This window comes from Microcaecilia unicolor, chromosome 14, assembly GCF_901765095.1.
Source record: "Microcaecilia unicolor chromosome 14, aMicUni1.1, whole genome shotgun sequence".
NCBI classification, from domain to species: Eukaryota; Metazoa; Chordata; class Amphibia; order Gymnophiona; family Siphonopidae; genus Microcaecilia; species Microcaecilia unicolor.
The window spans coordinates 8,874,671-8,895,137 of NC_044044.1; the positions used below are offsets into that span (position 1 = coordinate 8,874,671).

General features: G+C 44.3%; 1 protein-coding gene across 1 annotated transcript in view; it reads left to right on the forward strand.

The window, feature by feature from the left end:
* LOC115456941 (eukaryotic translation initiation factor 4E type 2-like) overlaps positions 1-18,002 on the forward strand; it is a 28,569-nt gene extending 10,567 nt beyond the window's left edge. Inside the window, exons 3-7 of the mRNA XM_030186320.1 lie at positions 5,078-5,212; positions 5,443-5,547; positions 13,850-14,002; positions 15,496-15,632; positions 17,925-18,002. Coding sequence (XP_030042180.1) covers positions 5,078-5,212; positions 5,443-5,547; positions 13,850-14,002; positions 15,496-15,632; positions 17,925-17,964 — 570 coding nt within the window. The 3' untranslated portion in view covers positions 17,965-18,002. The remainder of the gene's footprint in view (positions 1-5,077; positions 5,213-5,442; positions 5,548-13,849; positions 14,003-15,495; positions 15,633-17,924) is intronic.
* The last annotated feature ends 2,465 nt before the right edge of the window (positions 18,003-20,467 follow it).

Here is a 20,467-nt window from a genome sequence, read left to right on the forward strand (position 1 = left end):
GGTGTGTGAGTATGATCACAAGATCTCAAATTAACTGCTTGTACTTATTGTAGTATAGTACTTGTATTATGCCAAGAAAGCTCCTTTCTAGCTCTAGCATTCAGAAGGTGTAATCTGTAGAAGTAACATAGCAAAGTGTGCTCGGAAATTCTTATCAGTCAGGTCAGTGGCACCCAGTATAGTTAAGAATGCTACCTACTGTACTTGGTGTTATCTCTCATGATTCCTTCTTCTTCAGCTGTCTTTAGTGATTCACCCTGTTAGAATTTCATCATCTCTGTTCATTCTGGCCAGGTAGATGGTAAAATACTCCCACCACTGTTGTCTTCTCCTTCACACATTCTACGCATAAATATTACATTTCCTGTAGGACTTTTAACCTATTTGACTTAAAACCAAGGCTTTTTTTTTGTGCCGGTGCAGTATCTTTTTTCCTTGCCCGCTCTTCCCCTCATTTCCCACCTGTCTGCATCACACTCCCTATCTTCACATCCAGAAGCTATTAACTGTTGAAGGAAGGACCACGGATATCTGCCACGGGTATATATATATATATGGTAATGGAGTGGATATTGCACCGTTCACCAAAGAAAGTGTTTATGAGCAGTTTGGAAAACTGAAAGTGGACAAAGTCATACAGTGGTGGAAATAAGTATTTGATCCCTTGCTGATTTTGTAAGTTTGCCCACTGACAAAGACATGAGCAGCCCATAATTGAAGGGTAGGTTATTGGTAACAGTGAGAGATAGCACATCACAAATTAAATCCGGAAAATCACATTGTGGAAAGTATATGAATTTATTTGCATTCTGCAGAGGGAAATAAGTATTTGATCCCCCACCAACCAGTAAGAGATCTGGCCCCTACAGACCAGGTAGATGCTCCAAATCAACTCGTTACCTGCATGACAGACAGCTGTCGGCAATGGTCACCTGTATGAAAGACACCTGTCCACAGACTCAGTGAATCAGTCAGACTCTAACCTCTACAAAATGGCCAAGAGCAAGGAGCTGTCTAAGGATGTCAGGGACAAGATCATACACCTGCACAAGGCTGGAATGGGCTACAAAACCATCAGTAAGACGCTGGGCGAGAAGGAGACAACTGTTGGTGCCATAGTAAGAAAATGGAAGAAGTACAAAATGACTGTCAATCGACAAAGATCTGGGGCTCCACGCAAAATCTCACCTCGTGGGGTATCCTTGATCATGAGGAAGGTTAGAAATCAGCCTACAACTACAAGGGGGGAACTTGTCAATGATCTCAAGGCAGCTGGGACCACTGTCACCACGAAAACCATTGGTAACACATTACGACATAACGGATTGCAATCCTGCAGTGCCCGCAAGGTCCCCCTGCTCTGGAAGGCACATGTGACGGCCCGTCTGAAGTTTGCCAGTGAACACCTGGATGATGCCGAGAGTGATTGGGAGAAGTTGCTGTGGTCAGATGAGACAAAAATTGAGCTCTTTGGCATGAACTCAACTCGCCGTGTTTGGAGGAAGAGAAATGCTGCCTATGACCCAAAGAACACCGTCCCCACTGTCAAGCATGGAGGTGGAAATGTTATGTTTTGGGGGTGTTTCTCTGCTAAGGGCACAGGACTACTTCACCGCATCAATGGGAGAATGGATGGGGCCATGTACCGTACAATTCTGAGTGACAACCTCCTTCCCTCCGCCAGGGCCTTAAAAATGGGTCGTGGCTGGGTCTTCCAGCACGACAATGACCCAAAACATACAGCCAAGGCAACAAAGGAGTGGCTCAGGAAGAAGCACATTAGGGTCATGGAGTGGCCTAGCCAGTCACCAGACCTTAATCCCATTGAAAACTTATGGAGGGAGCTGAAGCTGCGAGTTGCCAAGCGACAGCCCAGAACTCTTAATGATTTAGAGATGATCTGCAAAGAGGAGTGGACCAAAATTCCTCCTGACATGTGTGCAAACCTCATCATCAACTACAGAAGACGTCTGACCGCTGTGCTTGCCAACAAGGGTTTTGCCACCAAGTATTAGGTCTTGTTTACCAGAGGGATTAAATACTTATTTCCCTCTGCAGAATGCAAATAAATTCATATACTTTCCACAATGTGATTTTCCGGATTTAATTTGTGATGTGCTATCTCTCACTGTTACCAATAACCTACCCTTCAATTATGGGCTGCTCATGTCTTTGTCAGTGGGCAAACTTACAAAATCAGCAAGGGATCAAATACTTATTTCCACAACTGTAGATCCCAGAATATTGAAGGAACTCAGAGAAATCCTGTCAGAACCCCTTAAGGATTTATTGAATAGATCTTTGGAGACAGGAGAGGTCCCAAGGGATTGACGATGAACAGATGTGGTCCCTCTTCACAAAAGTGGGGGACAGGGAAGAAGTGGGAAACTACAGGCCAATAAGCCTCACTTCTGTGGTTGGAAAACTAATGGAGAGTCTGCTGAAGAAAAGGATGGTGAACTTCCTAGCCTCCAACGGGTTGCAAGATCTGAGTAATCAGGAAAATCATGCCAAATGAATCTGATTGATTTCTTTAACGGGGTGACCAGAGAACTTGATAAAGGACATGCACTAGGTGTAATCTACCTGGATTTCAGCAAAGCCTTTGATAAGCTCCTCATAGGAGGCTGCTGAATAAATTTGAGTGGGCTGAAGTTAGGACCCAAAGTGGTGAACTGGATTGGAAAATGGTTGACTGACAGACGACAGAGGGTGGTGGTGAATGGAGTTTATTTGGAGGAAAGGAAGGTGAATAGTGGAGTGGCTCAAGGATCGGTACTGGAACCAGTTCTATTTAATATATTTGTGAGCGACATTTCCAAAGGATTAGAAGAAAAGGTTTGTCTTTTTGCAGATGACACGAAAATATCCAACAGAGTGGATACTACAGAGGGAGTCGAACGTATGATGAGGAATCTACAAAAATTAGAAGAACGGTCTAAGGTTTGGCAGTTAAGATTTAATGCAAAGAAGTGCAGAGTGATGACCTTGGAGGGTAGAAATCCGAACGAGAAGTACGAGATAGAGGATGAGAGCCTGATAAGCACGGTTCAGAAGAGAGACCTTGGGATGATAGTATCTGAGGATCTCAAGGCGGTAAAACAATGTGACAAGGTGGTGGCTGTAGCCAGGAGAATGCTGGGCTGCATAGAGAGAGGTATAACCAGTAGAAGAGAAGATGTATTAATGCCCTTATACCTGTCATTGATGAGACCCCACTTGGAGTACTATGTTCAGTTTTGGAAGCCCTGTCTAGCTAAGGATGTAAAAAGACTTGAAGCGGTCCTGAGAAAAACAACAAAAATGGTATGGGGTTTGCGTCAAAAAACATAGAAGAAGATTTGAATACGTACACCCTAGAGCAGGGGTGGACAACCTCGGTCCTTGAGGGCCACACCTGGTCTGGGTTTCAGGATTTCCCCAATGAATATGCATGAGATCTACTACTACTATTACTACTATTTAGCATTTCTATAGCGCTACAAGGCATACGCAGCGCTGCACAAACATAGAAGAAAGACAGTCCCTGCTGAAAGAGCTTACAATCTAGTAGACAAAAAAGTAAATAAAGTAAGCAAATCAAATCAATTAATGTGAACGGGAAGGAAGAGAGGAGGGTAGGTGGAGGCGAGTGGTTACAAGTGGTTATGAGTCAAAAGTAATGTTCAAGAGGTGGGCTTTCAGTCTAGAGTTAAAGGTGGCCAAGGATGGAGCAAGACGTAGGGGCTCAGGAAGTTTATTCCAGGTGTAGGGTGCAGCGAGACAGAAGGCGCGAAGTCTGGAGTTGGCAGTAGTGGAGAAGGGAACAAGATAAGGATTTATCCATGGAGCGGAGATCTATTTGTCTGCACTGCCTCCATTGTATGCAAATAGATCTTATGCATATTAATTAGGAAAATCCTGGAAACCCAACCAGGTTGCGGCCCTCAAGGACTGAGGTTGCCCACTCCTGTCCTCTAAGACAGGAGGAAAGGGGGGATAGGAGAGATGTGATACAGATGTTTTACAAACTTGAAGGTATCAACGTACATACAAATCTTTTCCAGAGACAGAGAAGTGGTAGAACTAGAGGACATAAATTGAAATTACAGGGTGGTAGACTTAGGAGCAGTGGTGTGCTGGAGCCGGCTCGCACCAGCTCGCCAGGGCCATTTGTTATTTTTTAAAGAATTTTGGGAGGCAGTTGTTAGACTTTAACAACCGGCTCCCAAAGTTTGGGCTGGGGTTGCTCAGGTCCCTTCCTGGCAGCGTCAGCTCCAGCTGCCCTGTGGCTTGGACATCTCACTCCGACCCTCACAGCGGCAAAACAAAAAACAGCATGAAACCATGCAAGGGGCCGTCGCCCTGCGCATGCTGCCGCCGGCTCCCTTCCTTCTCTCTCTCCAAAACAGGAAGTTACATCCTGAGGGGTGGGAGGAGGAAGGAAGCCAGCAGTGGCGCACATAGGGCTACGGCCCCATGCACGGTTTCATTCTGGTTTTTGTTTTGCCCTCCGCAAGCGTGAGGATCACAGCTCGTGGTTCCTGCTTCCGAAGGCGGGACTGGGGCGTGATTTAGAGATGGGCGTCCTCAGCCGATAATGGAAAAAAGAAGGGTGTCCCTGACGAGCATTTGGCCGACTTTACTTGGTCCATTTTTTTTCACGACCAAGTCTCAAAAAGGTGCCCGAACTGACCAGATGACCACCAGAGGGAATCAGGGATGACCTCCCCTTACTCCCCCAGTGATCACCAACCCCCTCCCACCCAAAAAAAAAATGTTTTTAAACATTTTTTTCCAGCCTCAAATGTCATACCCAGCTCCAGCACAGCACTATGCAGGTCCCTGGAGCAGTTTTTAGTGGGTGCAGTGCACTTCAGGCAGGCGGACCCAGGCCCATCCCACCCTTACCTGTTACACTTGTGGTGGTAAATGTTGAGCACTCCAAACCCCCCCCCCCCAAACCCACTGTACCCACACGTAGGTGCCCCCCTTCACCCATAAGGGCTATGGTAGTGTTGGCCTTTCTCAGCACTCCTCCTTCCTTCTGTTCTTTCATGTATATTGCGTGTTCACCTTGCCCTCTCTCCTCTTCCAGGTTGTTGTGCCAGGGACAGGCGAGCACCCCCTACAATACAATTATACCTTCTGGTACTCCCGCCGGATTCCCAGCCGCCCAGCCAGCAGCCAGAATTACGAGCAGAACATTAAACAGTTTGGCACGGTAGCCTCGGTAAGTGACTGGTGATGAGACACGGGTCAAATTGTACCACTGGCCTCAAGAAGAGCAAATATTGGTACTTCTCATGTTGCATCATGTGAAGATCTATAGCTTAGCTCTCCAGTAACATTGGCATTTCTCACTATGCCTACGGGCTGGAAGGTGGACTATCTCTGACTTGCAGTCCCCCTCCTTCACAATCCACTGCAGTGCTAACCAGCCCCTCATGTTCCTTCATCCAGGTGGAGCAGTTCTGGCGGGTGTACAGCCATCTGGTGAGGCCAGGAGATCTGTCAGGCTATAGCGACTTCCATCTCTTCAAGGAGGGCATTAAACCTATGTGGGAGGTGCGTGGAGCAATTTTGTATCATCTTCTGTTCAGGCTGTTTTGCAAAATGTCTCTCTCACTTTTTATCATCTCACTGTTATTTAGGGATCCCTGAGATTTTCTTTTCTTGCTCATGACTCTCCAGCTGTCATTAAGAATCCTTCCCTTACAAGCCCTGAGTCCTTCCTACTTGGCTGTCAGAGATGATCTACTTTCCGGGTCTCTCTTCTGTTCCACCTCGCTCTCCTTTTATTAGGGATCCTCCCTTGAAAATCCTACCTTGTTCTCATCATTGCCTACAGTCCCGTTTCTAGTATTGGTCAATCCAGAATATCACTTATATCTGCATATACCTTTGTCAATTCATTGCGGTTTACAAAAAGAAAACTAAGAATACCTAGGAAGTGTAGCACATGTACAAATTAATAGGATCACAGGATCCCAAAAAGTAGATTAAAATACCACAGTGCCTAGCCCCAGAATTAGCAGTGTTTTCCACTAGACTGCCTTGTTAATAATGATTTATGGGCCCTTCCTCTGGGAACTTGTCCAACCCTTTTTTAAATCCAGCTACATTAACTGCTTTTACCTCATTCTGTAGCAATAAATCCAAGACCTTTATTATATGTAAAGTGAAAAATATTTTCTTCAATTTGTTTAAAATGTGCAACTTAAAAACTTCATGGTGTGTCCCCTAGTCTTTGTACTTGTGGTAATGTGGACTAAGGAGGCTAGGGCTTTTCAGTTTGGAGAAGAAACGGCTGAGGGGAGACATGGTGGAGGTATATAAAATAATGAGTGGAGTGGAACAGGTGGATGTGAAGCATCTGTTCACGCTTTCCAAAAATACTAGGACTGGGGGGCATGCGATGAAACTACAGTGTAGTAAATTTAAAACAAATCGGAGAAAGTTTTTCTTCACCCAACGCATAATTAAACTCTGGAATTTGTTGCCGGAGAATGTGGTGAAGGCGGTTAGCTTAGCAGAGTTTAAAAAGGGGTTAGACGGTTTCCTAAAGGACAAGTCAATAAACCACTACTAAATGGACTTGGGAAAAATCCACAATTCCAGGAATAACATGTATAAAATGTTTGTACGTTTGGGAAGCTCGCCAGGTGCCCTTGGCCTAGATTGGCTGCTGTCGTGGACAGGATGCTGGGCTCGATGGACCCTTGGTCTTTTCCCAGTGTGGCATTACTTACAGTGGGGGAAATAAGTATTTGATCCCTTGCTGATTTTGTAAGTTTGCCCACTGACAAAGACATGAGCAGCCCATAATTGAAGGGTAGGTTATTGGTAACAGTGAGAGATAGCACATCACAAATTAAATCCGGAAAATCACATTGTGGAAAGTATATGAATTTATTTGCATTCTGCAGAGGGAAATAAGTATTTGATCCCTCTGGCAAACAAGACCTAATACTTGGTGGCAAAACCCTTGTTGGCAAGCACAGCGGTCAGACGTCTTCTGTAGTTGATGATGAGGTTTGCACACATGTCAGGAGGAATTTTGGTCCACTCCTCTTTGCAGATCATCTCTAAATCATTAAGAGTTCTGGGCTGTCGCTTGGCAACTCGCAGCTTCAGCTCCCTCCATAAGTTTTCAATGGGATTAAGGTCTGGTGACTGGCTAGGCCACTCCATGACCCTAATGTACTTCTTCCTGAGCCACTCCTTTGTTGCCTTGGCTGTATGTTTTGGGTCATTGTCGTGCTGGAAGACCCAGCCACGACCCATTTTTAAGGCCCTGGCGGAGGGAAGGAGGTTGTCACTCAGAATTGTACGGTACATGGCCCCATCCATTCTTCCATTGATGCGGTGAAGTAGTCCTGTGCCCTTAGCAGAGAAACACCCCCAAAACATAACATTTCCACCTCCATGCTTGACAGTGGGGACGGTGTTCTTTGGGTCATAGGCAGCATTTCTCTTCCTCCAAACACGGCGAGTTGAGTTCATGCCAAAGAGCTCAATTTTTGTCTCATCTGACCACAGCACCTTCTCCCAATCACTCTCGGCATCATCCAGGTGTTCACTGGCAAACTTCAGACGGGCCGTCACATGTGCCTTCCGGAGCAGGGGGACCTTGCGGGCACTGCAGGATTGCAATCCGTTATGTCGTAATGTGTTACCAATGGTTTTCGTGGTGACAGTGGTCCCAGCTGCCTTGAGATCATTGACAAGTTCCCCCCTTGTAGTTGTAGGCTGATTTCTAACCTTCCTCATGATCAAGGATACCCCACGAGGTGAGATTTTGCGTGGAGCCCCAGATCTTTGTCGATTGACAGTCATTTTGTACTTCTTCCATTTTCTTACTATGGCACCAACAGTTGTCTCCTTCTCGCCCAGCGTCTTACTGATGGTTTTGTAGCCCATTCCAGCCTTGTGCAGGTGTATGATCTTGTCCCTGACATCCTTAGACAGCTCCTTGCTCTTGGCCATTTTGTAGAGGTTAGAGTCTGACTGATTCACTGAGTCTGTGGACAGGTGTCTTTCATACAGGTGACCATTGCCGACAGCTGTCTGTCATGCAGGTAACGAGTTGATTTGGAGCATCTACCTGGTCTGTAGGGGCCAGATCTCTTACTGGTTGGTGGGGGATCAAATACTTATTTCCCTCTGCAGAATGCAAATAAATTCATATACTTTCCACAATGTGATTTTCCGGATTTAATTTGTGATGTGCTATCTCTCACTGTTACCAATAACCTACCCTTCAATTATGGGCTGCTCATGTCTTTGTCAGTGGGCACACTTACAAAATCAGCAAGGGATCAAATACTTATTTCCCCCACTGTATGTGCTTATGTAGGTAGGTCCTCTTTGGCCAGTGAGGTGAGGCCTCATGGTCATCTTTAATTTACTTTAATTAAACCCATAAATAGGTAATCTTACAGGCTTTCTGCATGAGTCGCGCTCTTTCATATAATGATAAAAAAGTCCTTTGTTTCCAGAACTATTGTGATAAGGTCACTGCATTTCACAAAGCACGTGCTCCTGCTTGTTGTAAACTTAATGCCAAAAAGATTCATTTTGTTTTATTATATCCAACACAACTGTGATTGTCACATGAAGGAACAAACTGTATTTGTGTTTGACACAGGATATGCAGCTGAGGGCGGGCTTTTTTAAACATTACTCCATTGGCCTCTTTATCAAAAGTCAGTGTTTCCAAAGATTGAACTATCAGTTTTGATTACAAAAGTCTTTGATGTTAGCTGCGATTCAAAATGGAAAAGTTTGCCAACACATGGAATATTATTATTATTTATTTGTATTTTGCTCACACCTTTTTCAGTAGTAGCTCAAGGTGAGTCACATTCAGGTACTCTGGATATTTCTCTTTCCCAGGAGGGCTCACAATCTACGTTTGTACCTGAGGCAATGGAGGGTTAGATGACTTGCCCAAGATCACAAGGAGCAGCAGTGGGATTTGAACCGGCCACCTCTGGATTGCAAGACTGGTGCTCTAACCACTAGGCCACTCCTCCACTCCGGAATCTTGCTATTCTTTGGGGTTCTACATGGAATGTTGCTACTCTTTGAGATTCCAGAATCTTATTTAGATTTTGCTCACACCTTTGTCAGTAGTAGTTCAAGATGAGTTACATTCAGGTACTCTGGATATTTCTCTTTCCCAGGAGGGCTCACAATCTACGTTTGTACCTGAGGCAATGGAGGGTTAAGTGACTTGCCCAAGATCACAAGGAAAAGTTTGCCAACACATGGAATAGTGTTTTGAGACAGCATGACTTGTGAAAACCTAAAGCCCATGGAGTGTTATAAGACACTTGTTTGGAGGGTTTACTAAAGCTTTTACCATGAGTTAATCTGACTATTTAATTTTTTTTTGGACAACAACAAGGCAACTTGAACTGCTTACAGAACGGGACATTACCGAAGTCAGAGGAGCTGTATTTTCCTTTCCTCGCTACCTCAAAACTTTGCCTAGAAGGGGCATTTTTTGTTCTCTTCTGGCCTTTGATTTCCAGAGATATGAATGAATGAAGGCAGGATTGGACTAGTTTTCAACAATATTTATTTAACTTGGAGCCTCTGTTGATGATTGACCAGCTTCTGCAAGGTAGCAGTCAGTTTATCCTGCCCAGTAACAGAGCAGTTTATTAGAGCCTTGAGAATGCCAGCTATGATAATGCCAGTGAGCAAGTGGGTAACTTTTTCTGTTAGACATGACACTGGACTATATGACAAGGCATAGTATTTTTTTTCTTTTTTGTCTCTGAAGTATCGGGCATTGCAAGGACCCTAAGCTGAGTTCGCTTAAACTCTGTGCTACTTGATCGGAGAGAGAACTCAATGGAGATTATCAGACTGAGAACTTTACTTAAAATTGGGTTTGTTTGGCTGCTGAAGTATCTATCAAGGAGGGATTTGGCAGGGGTGAGGCATAAAGGGAGCATTTAAAAGGGACGGTTGGAAGGGGAATGTGTCTAGCGTGCTGTATTCCCGATAGGTGTGCACACGGGGTAATTTAAGGGGATAGAGAGGAATAAGGTGTGGCAGAAAGGGGGAGTGGGGAGGGTTAGGAAATATTTCATAGGAAGAATGAACTGTGGAGAGGATATGTCTGAATTTTTGAAATTATACGCTGGATGCACAGCGGATGAATCCTCACCCTCTCGTTTTCATTGTAGCATTGAAGATTGTTGTCATAGTTTTTCATCCGGTGTGCTTCCATAACATAATTTTCATTATCCATAGCATTTTCATTCTCGGCCTTAGCCTGTGTGTCCATTCTAAGGTGTTTAAACCCCACAGTGAGCAAATCGTTGTGCAAATTTCTGCCAAACATATGAAGACTTCAGAAAATGAGGAAACTGAAGAGGATGACACAACTGAGCATGAACAAGTGACAATCCAGGATGCCAGGAGAATTATTTCTGGATTAAAACTTTTTTCCATGCAGAAAGGCAATGAAGGCAGTCCGGTTACTGCTCTAGGGACCTGTGCCGATTTTTGTCTAGCTGCAATCAGTGAAGAGAGCTCGTCAAGGTACGCTTGATCGATACCTCCAACGTTAATGCTGTTTTGAATGAGAAACTTTTCTTTTAAATTATGCAAATTTTTTAAAAATTTCTTTTCCTTTATTTCAACTTTTATGTTACGGAACGAATGTAAAATTTGAAATTAAACTCTATTGTACTGGGTTTTTTTCTTCCACTTTTGTGTTTGGACAATAAATAATTGTTTTGACTTTTATCTGTCACTTATACTGACTCTTTTTTTTTTAACAGTAACATGTTAACTTCATTTTTTCTGGCCAGCTGCTTAATTGCAGCAATGTGCTATAGTCCCGATGTGTCCCAATTAACCGGAATCCACTGTATATATGTTGAATGGCGCTTAGACACCCTTCTAACCCTTACATGGGTATGTGTGCATAAGAGCTAGTATTCCGAACAATTATAATGTGCGAGTAGATGTAGGTGCCTAGATTATAGAATTGCCCTTAACTGTAGCAGAGGAGCAGTTAGTATGCATTAGGGAGTCTTGTGCATGCTCAGGAGAATCTTTCCATACTGTTCCCAAGTACCAGTCATACGCAGCGCTTCACCATTGAACATGAAAAAAAGACAGTCCCTGCTCGAAAGAGCTTACAATCTAAATCAGGACAGACAGACAGGACCGATAAGGGTAGGACAGACAGAAGGACACATAGGGAAAGGGACTATTGAAGAGAGGAAGACAAGATAAAGGTTACGAGCAAGTGACAAGTTAGGAGTCAAAAGCAGCATCAAACAGGTAGGCCTTTAGCCTGGATTTGAAGGCGGCCAGGGATGGGGCTAGACGTAACATCAGGATGATGTCACCAGCAGTGAGACTGATATCTACAAAGTACCTCCATCACAAGTATGCTTTCCTGAAGAGCACCTAACAGTGCTGTTCTTTAGGGGGACTTTTTACCAAGCCACGCTAAAAATTGACCGGCGCTGGTGGCAGCGTGTGGGTTTTCCACACGCCAAGGCCACTTTTAGCATGGCAGTAAAATGGCTGCCTTGGCATATTTTGCTGTAATGGCCACATGCTAAATTCACAAAACAAGTGGAGGAGTGGCCTAGTGGTTAGGGTGGTGGACTTTGGTCCTGGAGAACTGAGGAACTGAGTTCAATTCCCACTTCAGGCACAGGCAGCTCCTTGTGACTCTGGGCAAGTCACTTAACCCTCCATTGCCCCATGTAAGCCACATTGAGCCTGCCATGAGTGGGAAAGCACAGGGTACAAATGTAACAAAAATAAAATAGATACTATTGGAGATTCTACATGGAATGTTGCTATTCCACTAGCAACATTCCATGTAGAAGGCTGCGCAGGCTTCTGTTTCTGTGAGTCTGACGTCCTGCACGTACATGCAGGACGTCAGACTCACAGAAACAGAAGCCTGTGCAGCCTTCTACGTGTGGAATAGCAACATTCCATGTAGAATCTCAAATAGTAGCAACAGTGAAGGAGTGGCCTAGTGGTTAGGGTGGTGGACTTTGGTCCTGGGGAACTGAGGAACTGAGTTCGATTCCCACTTCAGGCACAGGCAGCTCCTTGTGACTCTGGGCAAGTCACTTAACCCTCCATTGCCCCATGTAAGCCGCATTGAGCCTGCCATGAGTGGGAAAGCGTGGGGTACAAATGTAACAAATAAAAAAAGGCCAGACTGAAACCACAGATGGTAAGAGCACCAAAAAGGTTTTATTGGGGCCCTATACGGTCCGTGTTTCGGCCGAAAAGGCCTTCTTCAGGGGTCTTCAAATTGACGTATACAGATGTTCCTCCAAAATACTCATGGAATGAAAAGATATGAACTGCTTCTCCTCCGCTCTCCTCTGGCTGCTCGCAGTCACTCCGTCCACTTCTCTTTTTGTTGTTCTTTCGCATGCTAAATTCCCCATTAGTGCATGACTATTACTTTGGGAGCCTTTACTGCCACCTATTTAGGAGGCGGTAAGGACTCCTACACAGTAATATGCCTACTCTCCGCCCATAGGTACACCTTCGCTAGAAAATAAAAATATATATTTTTCAGTGTGGAATTAACGCATGTTGAGCGGGAAATTACCACAGGACATCTCAGAACATCCTGTGGTAGTGTTTTTTAGCACGTGATAGGTCCGTGTTAGGCCTACCACACCTTAGTAAAAGGGCCCCTCAGTGACCACTAGAAGTCACTGAAAGAGCAGCACTCCGTTCACACTCTCAGTCTCTTCAAATTCGTTGACCCCCCCCCCCCCCCCCCCCCACCTCAGGAAGAGCTAGCGATCAGACCTAATCCTGGGTTGTCTATTTAGCAGTGCAAGAAACCAATCCCTTGAATGTGACAAGGCAGTGACCATAGCTAGAAGGTTGTTAGGCTGTATAGAGAGAGGTGTGACCAGCAGAAGAAAGGGGGTGTTGATGCCCCTGTATAAGTCGTTGGTGAGGCCCCACCTAGAGTATTGTGTTCAGTTTTGGAGGCCGTATCTTGCTAAGGATGTAAAAAGAATTGAAGCAGTGCAAAGAAAAGCTACGAGAATGGTATGGGATTTGCGATACAAGACGTATGAGGAGAGACTTGCTGACCTGAATATGTATACTCTGGAGGAAAGGAGAAACAGGGGTGATATGATACAGACGTTCAAATATTTGAAAGGTATTAATCCGCAAACGAACCTTTTCCGGAGATGGGAAGGTGGTAGAACGAGAGGACATGAAATGAGATTGAAGGGGGGCAGACTCAAGAAAAATGTCAGGAAGTATTTTTTCACGGAGAGAGTAGTGGATGCTTGGAATGCCCTCCTGCGGGACGTGGTGGAGATGAAAGCGGTAATGGAATTCAAACGTGTGGGATAAACATAAAGGAATCCTGTTCAGAAGGAGTGGATCCTCAGGAGCTTAGCCGAGATTGGGTGGCAGAGCCGGTAGTGGGAGGCAGGGATAGTGCTGGGCAGACTTATACGGTCTGTGCCAGAACCGGTGGTGGGGGGCGGGGATAGTGCTGGGCAGACTTATACGGTCTGTGCCCTGAAAAAGACAGGTACAAATCAAGGTAAGGTATACACAAAAAGTGGCACATATAAGTTTATCTTGTTGGGCAGACTGGATGGACCGTGCAGGTCTTTTTCTGCCGTCATCTACTATGTTACTATGTTATGTTACTATGATTGGATTAGGCCCATGATTTTCCCTATATGGAAGATATTTAAAAAAAAAAAAAAAAAACAACAGTTCTTCCGTTGCTCTGGATCAGAGCTCCCAGTTCTTGAGTTGCTAAAGGCTCATGACTTTCTGACTACAACCCTATCCGGTGGGTGGGGCATTTTTTTCTATTCCCCAGGATGAGGCGAATAAGAACGGTGGGAAGTGGATCATCCGGCTGAGGAAGGGACTGGCCTCGCGCTTCTGGGAGAACATTATCTTGGCCATGATGGGGGAGCAGTTCATGGTGGGAGAGGAGATCTGTGGAGTCGTGGTGTCCATTCGCTTCCAGGTGACTATGGCTGCCTGCCCTTTGACATCTCACATACTTCTCATCACCCTCATCTCATTCCTCCAGTATCTTCCCCTCTCAACCCTCAGACGTCCACAATTCCTTGCTCTGATTTATACCCATTCTTTCCCTCACTCCTCTGATGTCTTACTTCCTCCCACCCTTGCCTTACTGTTCGGACATCGCACACACCCTTCACGTCATACCTCTCTACTGTCTTATCCCTTTACTTTTCGGATGTTTCACTGCACCCTATACATTTCATCTCCTGGTATCTCACATATTGCAGACAATTACCTCTTTTGTAATATTTTGTCAATATCACGCTATTGGAAGTCTGAATTGAAATGTTTCACTTGATGCTGAGAAAGCTTTTGACTTATAGAGTAGTATTATCAGGTTTTATGTTGGCTCATGTTTGGACTGTCTTTTATTTGAATGACATAAAGCTAGAATATATTTATTTATTAGAATTTATTTACTGCCCTTTTGAAGGAATTCACTCAAGGTGGTGTACAGTATGAATTAATCAAACATGAGCAATGGGCAATTACAGCAGTAAAAATATTCAAATAACAGTATAAAGTATGGCATAGTATACTACTTACAATGTCAACACAATATGTAATAGAACATTTTAATTGACAGTAAAGGGTATAAGCAAAGCTGGAAAATATAGATAAGAGAGTAAAAGGAGTTAGAAAATAAGGTGACTAATTTAAAGAAAGTTGCACATGAGGTCGGAGAGATGGTGAAATATTATCTCAGCTAGGGTAGGAGTGGATAAACATGTCCCGCTGCAGTATGTGCAGCCCGAGTCACTCCTTGTGTGTGTGAGTGAGACTAACAAGTTAGTTACTTCTTCCATTAAAGGCTTGGTTGAAGAGCCAAGCTTTCACCTGCTTCCTGAAGCGGAGCCTTTCAGGCAATGCATTCCAGAGTGTGGGGGCTACTTCGGAGAAGGTTCGCTCACGGGTATCACATCGTGTAATGTCTTTTGGAGATAGTGTGGTTAGTGATAGTCCTTGAGAGGACCTTAGTATTTAACGGTTACTCTCAGCACCAGTTTACCTACATAGAGGCACAAGGCAAGCAGGGTCCACAGTTGCTGTTATTAATTAACAGGGTTCTGGCACCTTTAGCAATAGCTATTAGGGAGGAACCAGAGATTATTGGTCTGAAGATTCCTGGGGCTCACTATAAATTCTAGGGATTGGCAGCCAGAAAAGTTTCTTACATATTGTTTCTGGGAATATTTGTTTTTGTTTGGCCATTTTTCGTGATGGGAGCAAAGTCATTGAGTGTGGCAGAATGTGAGTGTCCATGATAATCTCTTAAGAAAAATATTTGAACCACCAAACAAGTAAATATGAATCTCCTGTTGTCACCTTGTTGGCCTGCCTGAGATCAGTAGCCAAATAAGTTTAGAAAGTGAGGTCTATTTCAAACTGCCAATATTGCTCTCTCCTTTTTTTCCTTTCCTCCTTTTGCAGGAAGATATCTTATCTATTTGGAACAAGACTGCCAGCGACCAGGTGACCACTGCACGCATCCGTGACACCTTGCGACGGGTGTTGAATTTACCACCAAACACGATCATGGAGTACAAGACCCACACGGACAGCCTGAAGTAAGCACAAGAACTGCTGCATTTTTTTGTACCCCGCGCTTTCCCACTCATGGCAGGCTCAGTGCGGCGGGCAATGGAGGGTTAAGTGACTTGCCCAGAGTCACAAGGAGCTGCCTGTGCCGGGAATCGAACTCAGTTCCTCAGTTCCCCAGGACCAAAGTCCACCACCCTAACCACTAAGCCACTCCTCCACTCCAGAACAATGATCTGTCCAGGACATTGTCCACAGCAGGTGGTGAGAGAGAGCATGCAAGAGACCGGGAATGTGTAGGGTTGTCCATCCCCAATCAGACCTTGCCAGATTCTAATATAGTGTAGTAATGCTCTGTCTCCAGCATAATCTGTGGTGTGAAATAGCCTATCTGCCATAAACCTTGTCTGATCCCTTCTATAGCTCTGGTTAATCTAATGATTTGTCAGGGTTTGTGATATCAGTACAAACACTTTAATGTACATTAATGAAACTTAAAAGTTGAATTATGTTTATGGCAAAGAGAGGGAGCTTGATACAGAGATCCTGGGATTGACCATAATGTGGTTTATTGTATTTTGATATACCACAGATAAAAATATCTGGGCAGTTTATAAATGATAAAACACAACACAACAGTTAATATTAAGTCAAATAACTAGTTATTCAACCAATAATATAAAATATAAATTAACCTAAGGCATATTAAAATATAAAATACCGTATTCTCTCTAATAATCGCCTGGGCTATTATTAGAAATACTGGGTTTTCTGAAGTCTAGGGTGGGCTATCATGGGAGGCACTTCAGGTTTTTTTAGCAAGCCTGAAATTTGCAACACAAGACAAAGACAGCCAACAGATTGCTGAAGTGTTCAACCATTTTTAATTATTGAAATAAATGAGCGCCATGTACTACAACTACTACTACTAAACATTTCTAGAGCGCTACTAGGGTTACGCAGCGCTGTACAAGTTAACAAAGAGAGACAGTCCCTGCTCAAAGAGCTTACAATCTAATAGACAAGTGAACGGTCGGTCCGATAGGGGCAGTCAAATTGGGGCAGTCTGGATTCACTGAACGGTAAGGGTTAGGTGCCGAACGCAGCATGTAGGAAGGGGATTCCCTCCTGAAGGAGGAGGAGGAGTTTTGTGTTTCAGGGAACTTTAGAGGCTGACTTCATAGTAGTAGTATTGACCGCAGGGTCACCATGGGTTGTGTTTTCTTACAGCTGGCCGAGCAGGTTTTGAAGAACAGGGTTTCTTATTCCTGTTTACCTGCATTGTGTTTGCTTACTGAATCACAGCTATCCCACTGTTGTGCTGATGGGAAATCAAGCAGGATCAGAAGAAGGGGGGGGGGGGAGCAGGGAAGCTGGAACAACAGTCTTGATTCTGCAGGCCTTGTGCTTCAGTCTCCCCCCCCCCCCCCTAAGGGAAATATTGTGGCTTACTAAATGGCAATATTGTTTGTTGTAAGCTTTCCTGCAGTCTCCTATGCTTAGGATTGAGGGGAGGAGTGAGGGACTGAAGAGGAAGCAGTAGGGCACAGGGAAAAAACAAACAAACCTGATGTGCTGTTAAGTAGAGCTACTTGACATGGCTACAGACGTGTGTGGACATTTACCTCTTCTTGAGGTTATGGCTGGGCTGGTGATGGGCCTTGAGTGTCTGCACATGCTCAAGGCCTCAATCTGGCCCAGCGCCATGATCTTGGGAGGGGTGGAGGAGAGAAATTCCAGGTTACCACAGATTTGGGGGAATAGGCCTTTATTGTAGGAATTCAAATTTGGATGTTAAATTAAAGAGTTTTCCGGCTCTGAGGTAAGGGCGAGGGGGGGCAATTATTAGAGAGAATACGGTATTAAAATTGTGTTATTCCTGGGTCTCGTGAATAAGAGATATTCATAATAGAATTTGGCAATACAACAAAGTGCTAAGTGACCAAATCATATTTGTTTTGGGTTTTTTTTTTTAATTTTTTATTTATAAGGAGTTTTAACATACAATTCCAAGAGACACCAAATCGTATTTGTAGTATAATTTGTTGATACTGTTCCGAACAAAGATCAACATTTTATTTATGTGGCAGGTGTAATCCTCTAGGGACAAGTATATATCAGTACAATTGAAATCAGAAAATAACGCAAGATTGATCAACTCATGAGTTCTTCCTGTCACTGAGGTTTTCAACTAAGTGAGATATTTGACATGAGTAAGGCAGACATCTATTTTTAATTTGTTTTTGTGGAGAATGATAAATCAATCCTTTTTATCTCTTATACTGTACATGATTTTCATTTCTTTTTTTTAATAATTTCAGAGATAACTCAAGTTTTCGGAACACCAAGATTGCCCTCTAGGAAAAGTCCTTACAATTCGCTGCTGAAGAGCAAATTGGGGGAAAAAAACAAACAAATAAATAAATAAAAGAAATTAGTGGGGGGGGAATAAATAAATTTATTATAGAGCACAGGACCCTCAAAGTATTGAACTCCTTTTATGAGACATACAGATACTTATTTTTTTATATTGTTTGCCTATGGAAGAACTTGGAAATGTACCCTCCTCCTGCATCTCAAACGTCTGATGAGCTGAGACATGCAAGGGCCAAGTAGTCACATCCAGCAAGTCATGTGGAGGAGGATCTTGTGCTGTAGTGACCTCCAGATCAGGTCACACAAAGCAGGAGTCTTGCTTTCACAGGTTTCTAGCACCAGGTAGATTGAAACAGAGCAGGTGGCCTGATAAATAAGAAAGTGGGCTCTTCCTCATTACTCCGGAGCAGTGTTTTCTCTTCGAGAGATGCACTTGGGAAAGGAAAATTTGCCAACCAGATTCACTCACTCATTTGTCTTCGAACTTCCACTACTCCTCAATTTTTGTTCTTGGAAGAAACTGCGAGGTGACGTTGCTACAATTATGGACATTCTAACTAAGGATGCAGACCTGGACAGTACTTGCAGAGTCAGCTCGAACTGTGCCAATATCAGACAAGCAAGGAAGACTTTCTTGTTTGCAGAAAAGTAACATCTGTCCAGGTATCTGGAGTCCAGAGCCCTGGGGTAGCTCTGGGCACATGGAAGGCAGTTCTTTAAAGGGGGGGGGGGGGGACTGTATTTAAGGACTTGTTGGAAACCCTTATTTTGCATAATACTTTTTATTGAGGAACTTTCACAGTGTAAGAATATAACAGCATCAAAACTGTCCACACATTCAAGTATGAACAGTTAGATAATCTCAAAGAACATATTGACAAAAGCAGGGAAAAAATGCAGGGGCAATAACATGACATCATTACTCTGATTAGAATAATTATCACAATGGCTACACCTAGGGAATGATTTGCTCCTGATTTTGGCCCTAGAAACTCTGATATCTTGGCTGTACAAATGAAAGGAAGTGCCCAGGTGGAAATATATATTGGATCTGGGGGCCAGCCTTGTAACAACTAGAATTTGTATTCATTTATGCACATTTATAAATTGCAGATTGATAATTTGCTCAAGGTGATGCACAGCAAGTTGTTTAACACAGTAGCAGGGAAGGAGCTGTTAGGAGGCAACTGCTCTCCCCTTCACCCACCCACCTACAGCCTGACAATGGAGAGAGGTTTTAGGCTGTGGTTGGTGGGGCAATGGGAGAGAAGCCAAAGCTGCAGCTACTAAGGGTGAGTGGGACAGTGCATCCACCCACCCACCCTCAAAAGCAGCAGCCTTAGCCTTTCTCCATTGCCCACCTGCCCCAGCAGCTGCAGTTTTAACCCCTTCCCACTACTAGTCCCATCCACTCCCGGCAAACACAGCTACTCTTCTTCACTTACCAGCCACCCCAGCAGCTGCCTTAGCTGACATCCCCGTTCACAGCAGTAGCCTCTGAATCTCTCCTCTACCCCCCCCCCCCCCCAAAACAGTAGCTTCTCTCAATCAGCACTACCCCCCCCCCCCCAAAAAAAAAAAAAAACAGATCAATACAAATTTAAAATTTATCCTACCAAGAGGGCTGCTGGAGAATCGCCTTCTCAGTAACAATGCTCCTTGAGGTCTGATTCTGCGGTTGTTAGTGCTCCAAGTATCCTCCTGATCAAGGTGGCTCCGTGTGGACTGCCTCTCCAGGGGGGATACCCCCAGTTTTTTCTCTCTTTGCCTGCCCCACCTCCCCACTGCGCAGACACATACACTTGTAGCTCTCTCTCTACCTTCCCCCAGCACACATATGCGTGCGCACATCCACACCCACACCCCTCTCACTGCCTCTCTGTCAGTCACCATCCCATACACCCCTCCCCTGGTAGATGTCTCCTAATAATGACTCCCCCTCCAAACTCTCCAGCTTTTTATCTTCTCCACCTGCACATACCTCCCTAGCTTCTGCACCCCAGCACACTAACACCAGATTTTGTTCCCCGTAACCTCCAGTAGTACAGACACTCATTTCGCGCTCCTCCCACCTCCAGCAATACTAGAGAAACGGAAATGCAAGATATTGTAGATGCACATTTCCCAAAGCTAACATGGTCCAATTGATAAATAAAATAAAATGTTTTCTACCTTTTGTAGTCTGAGCCTTTTATTTTTCCATTCAGTTTGGTCTCTGTCTGTTTTTTCCTGCCTTTCCAGGGTCTCCTGTATAATTCAACATTTCTTCTCTCTCCATGTCTGCCATCCATCTTCTTTCTATGTCCCTATCTGTCCTCTCCAGCATCTCTCCTCGTTGTCCCTGTTCCTATCTTTCCTTCCACGTGTTCAGCATCTGCTCTCTTAGTGTCCCTATCCTCCCCTTATATTCAGCATTGCCGCTCTGTATCCCTATCCCACCCCTTTTCCATCATTGTTCTGTGTCCCTGTCTCTGTTCTTACTCCATAC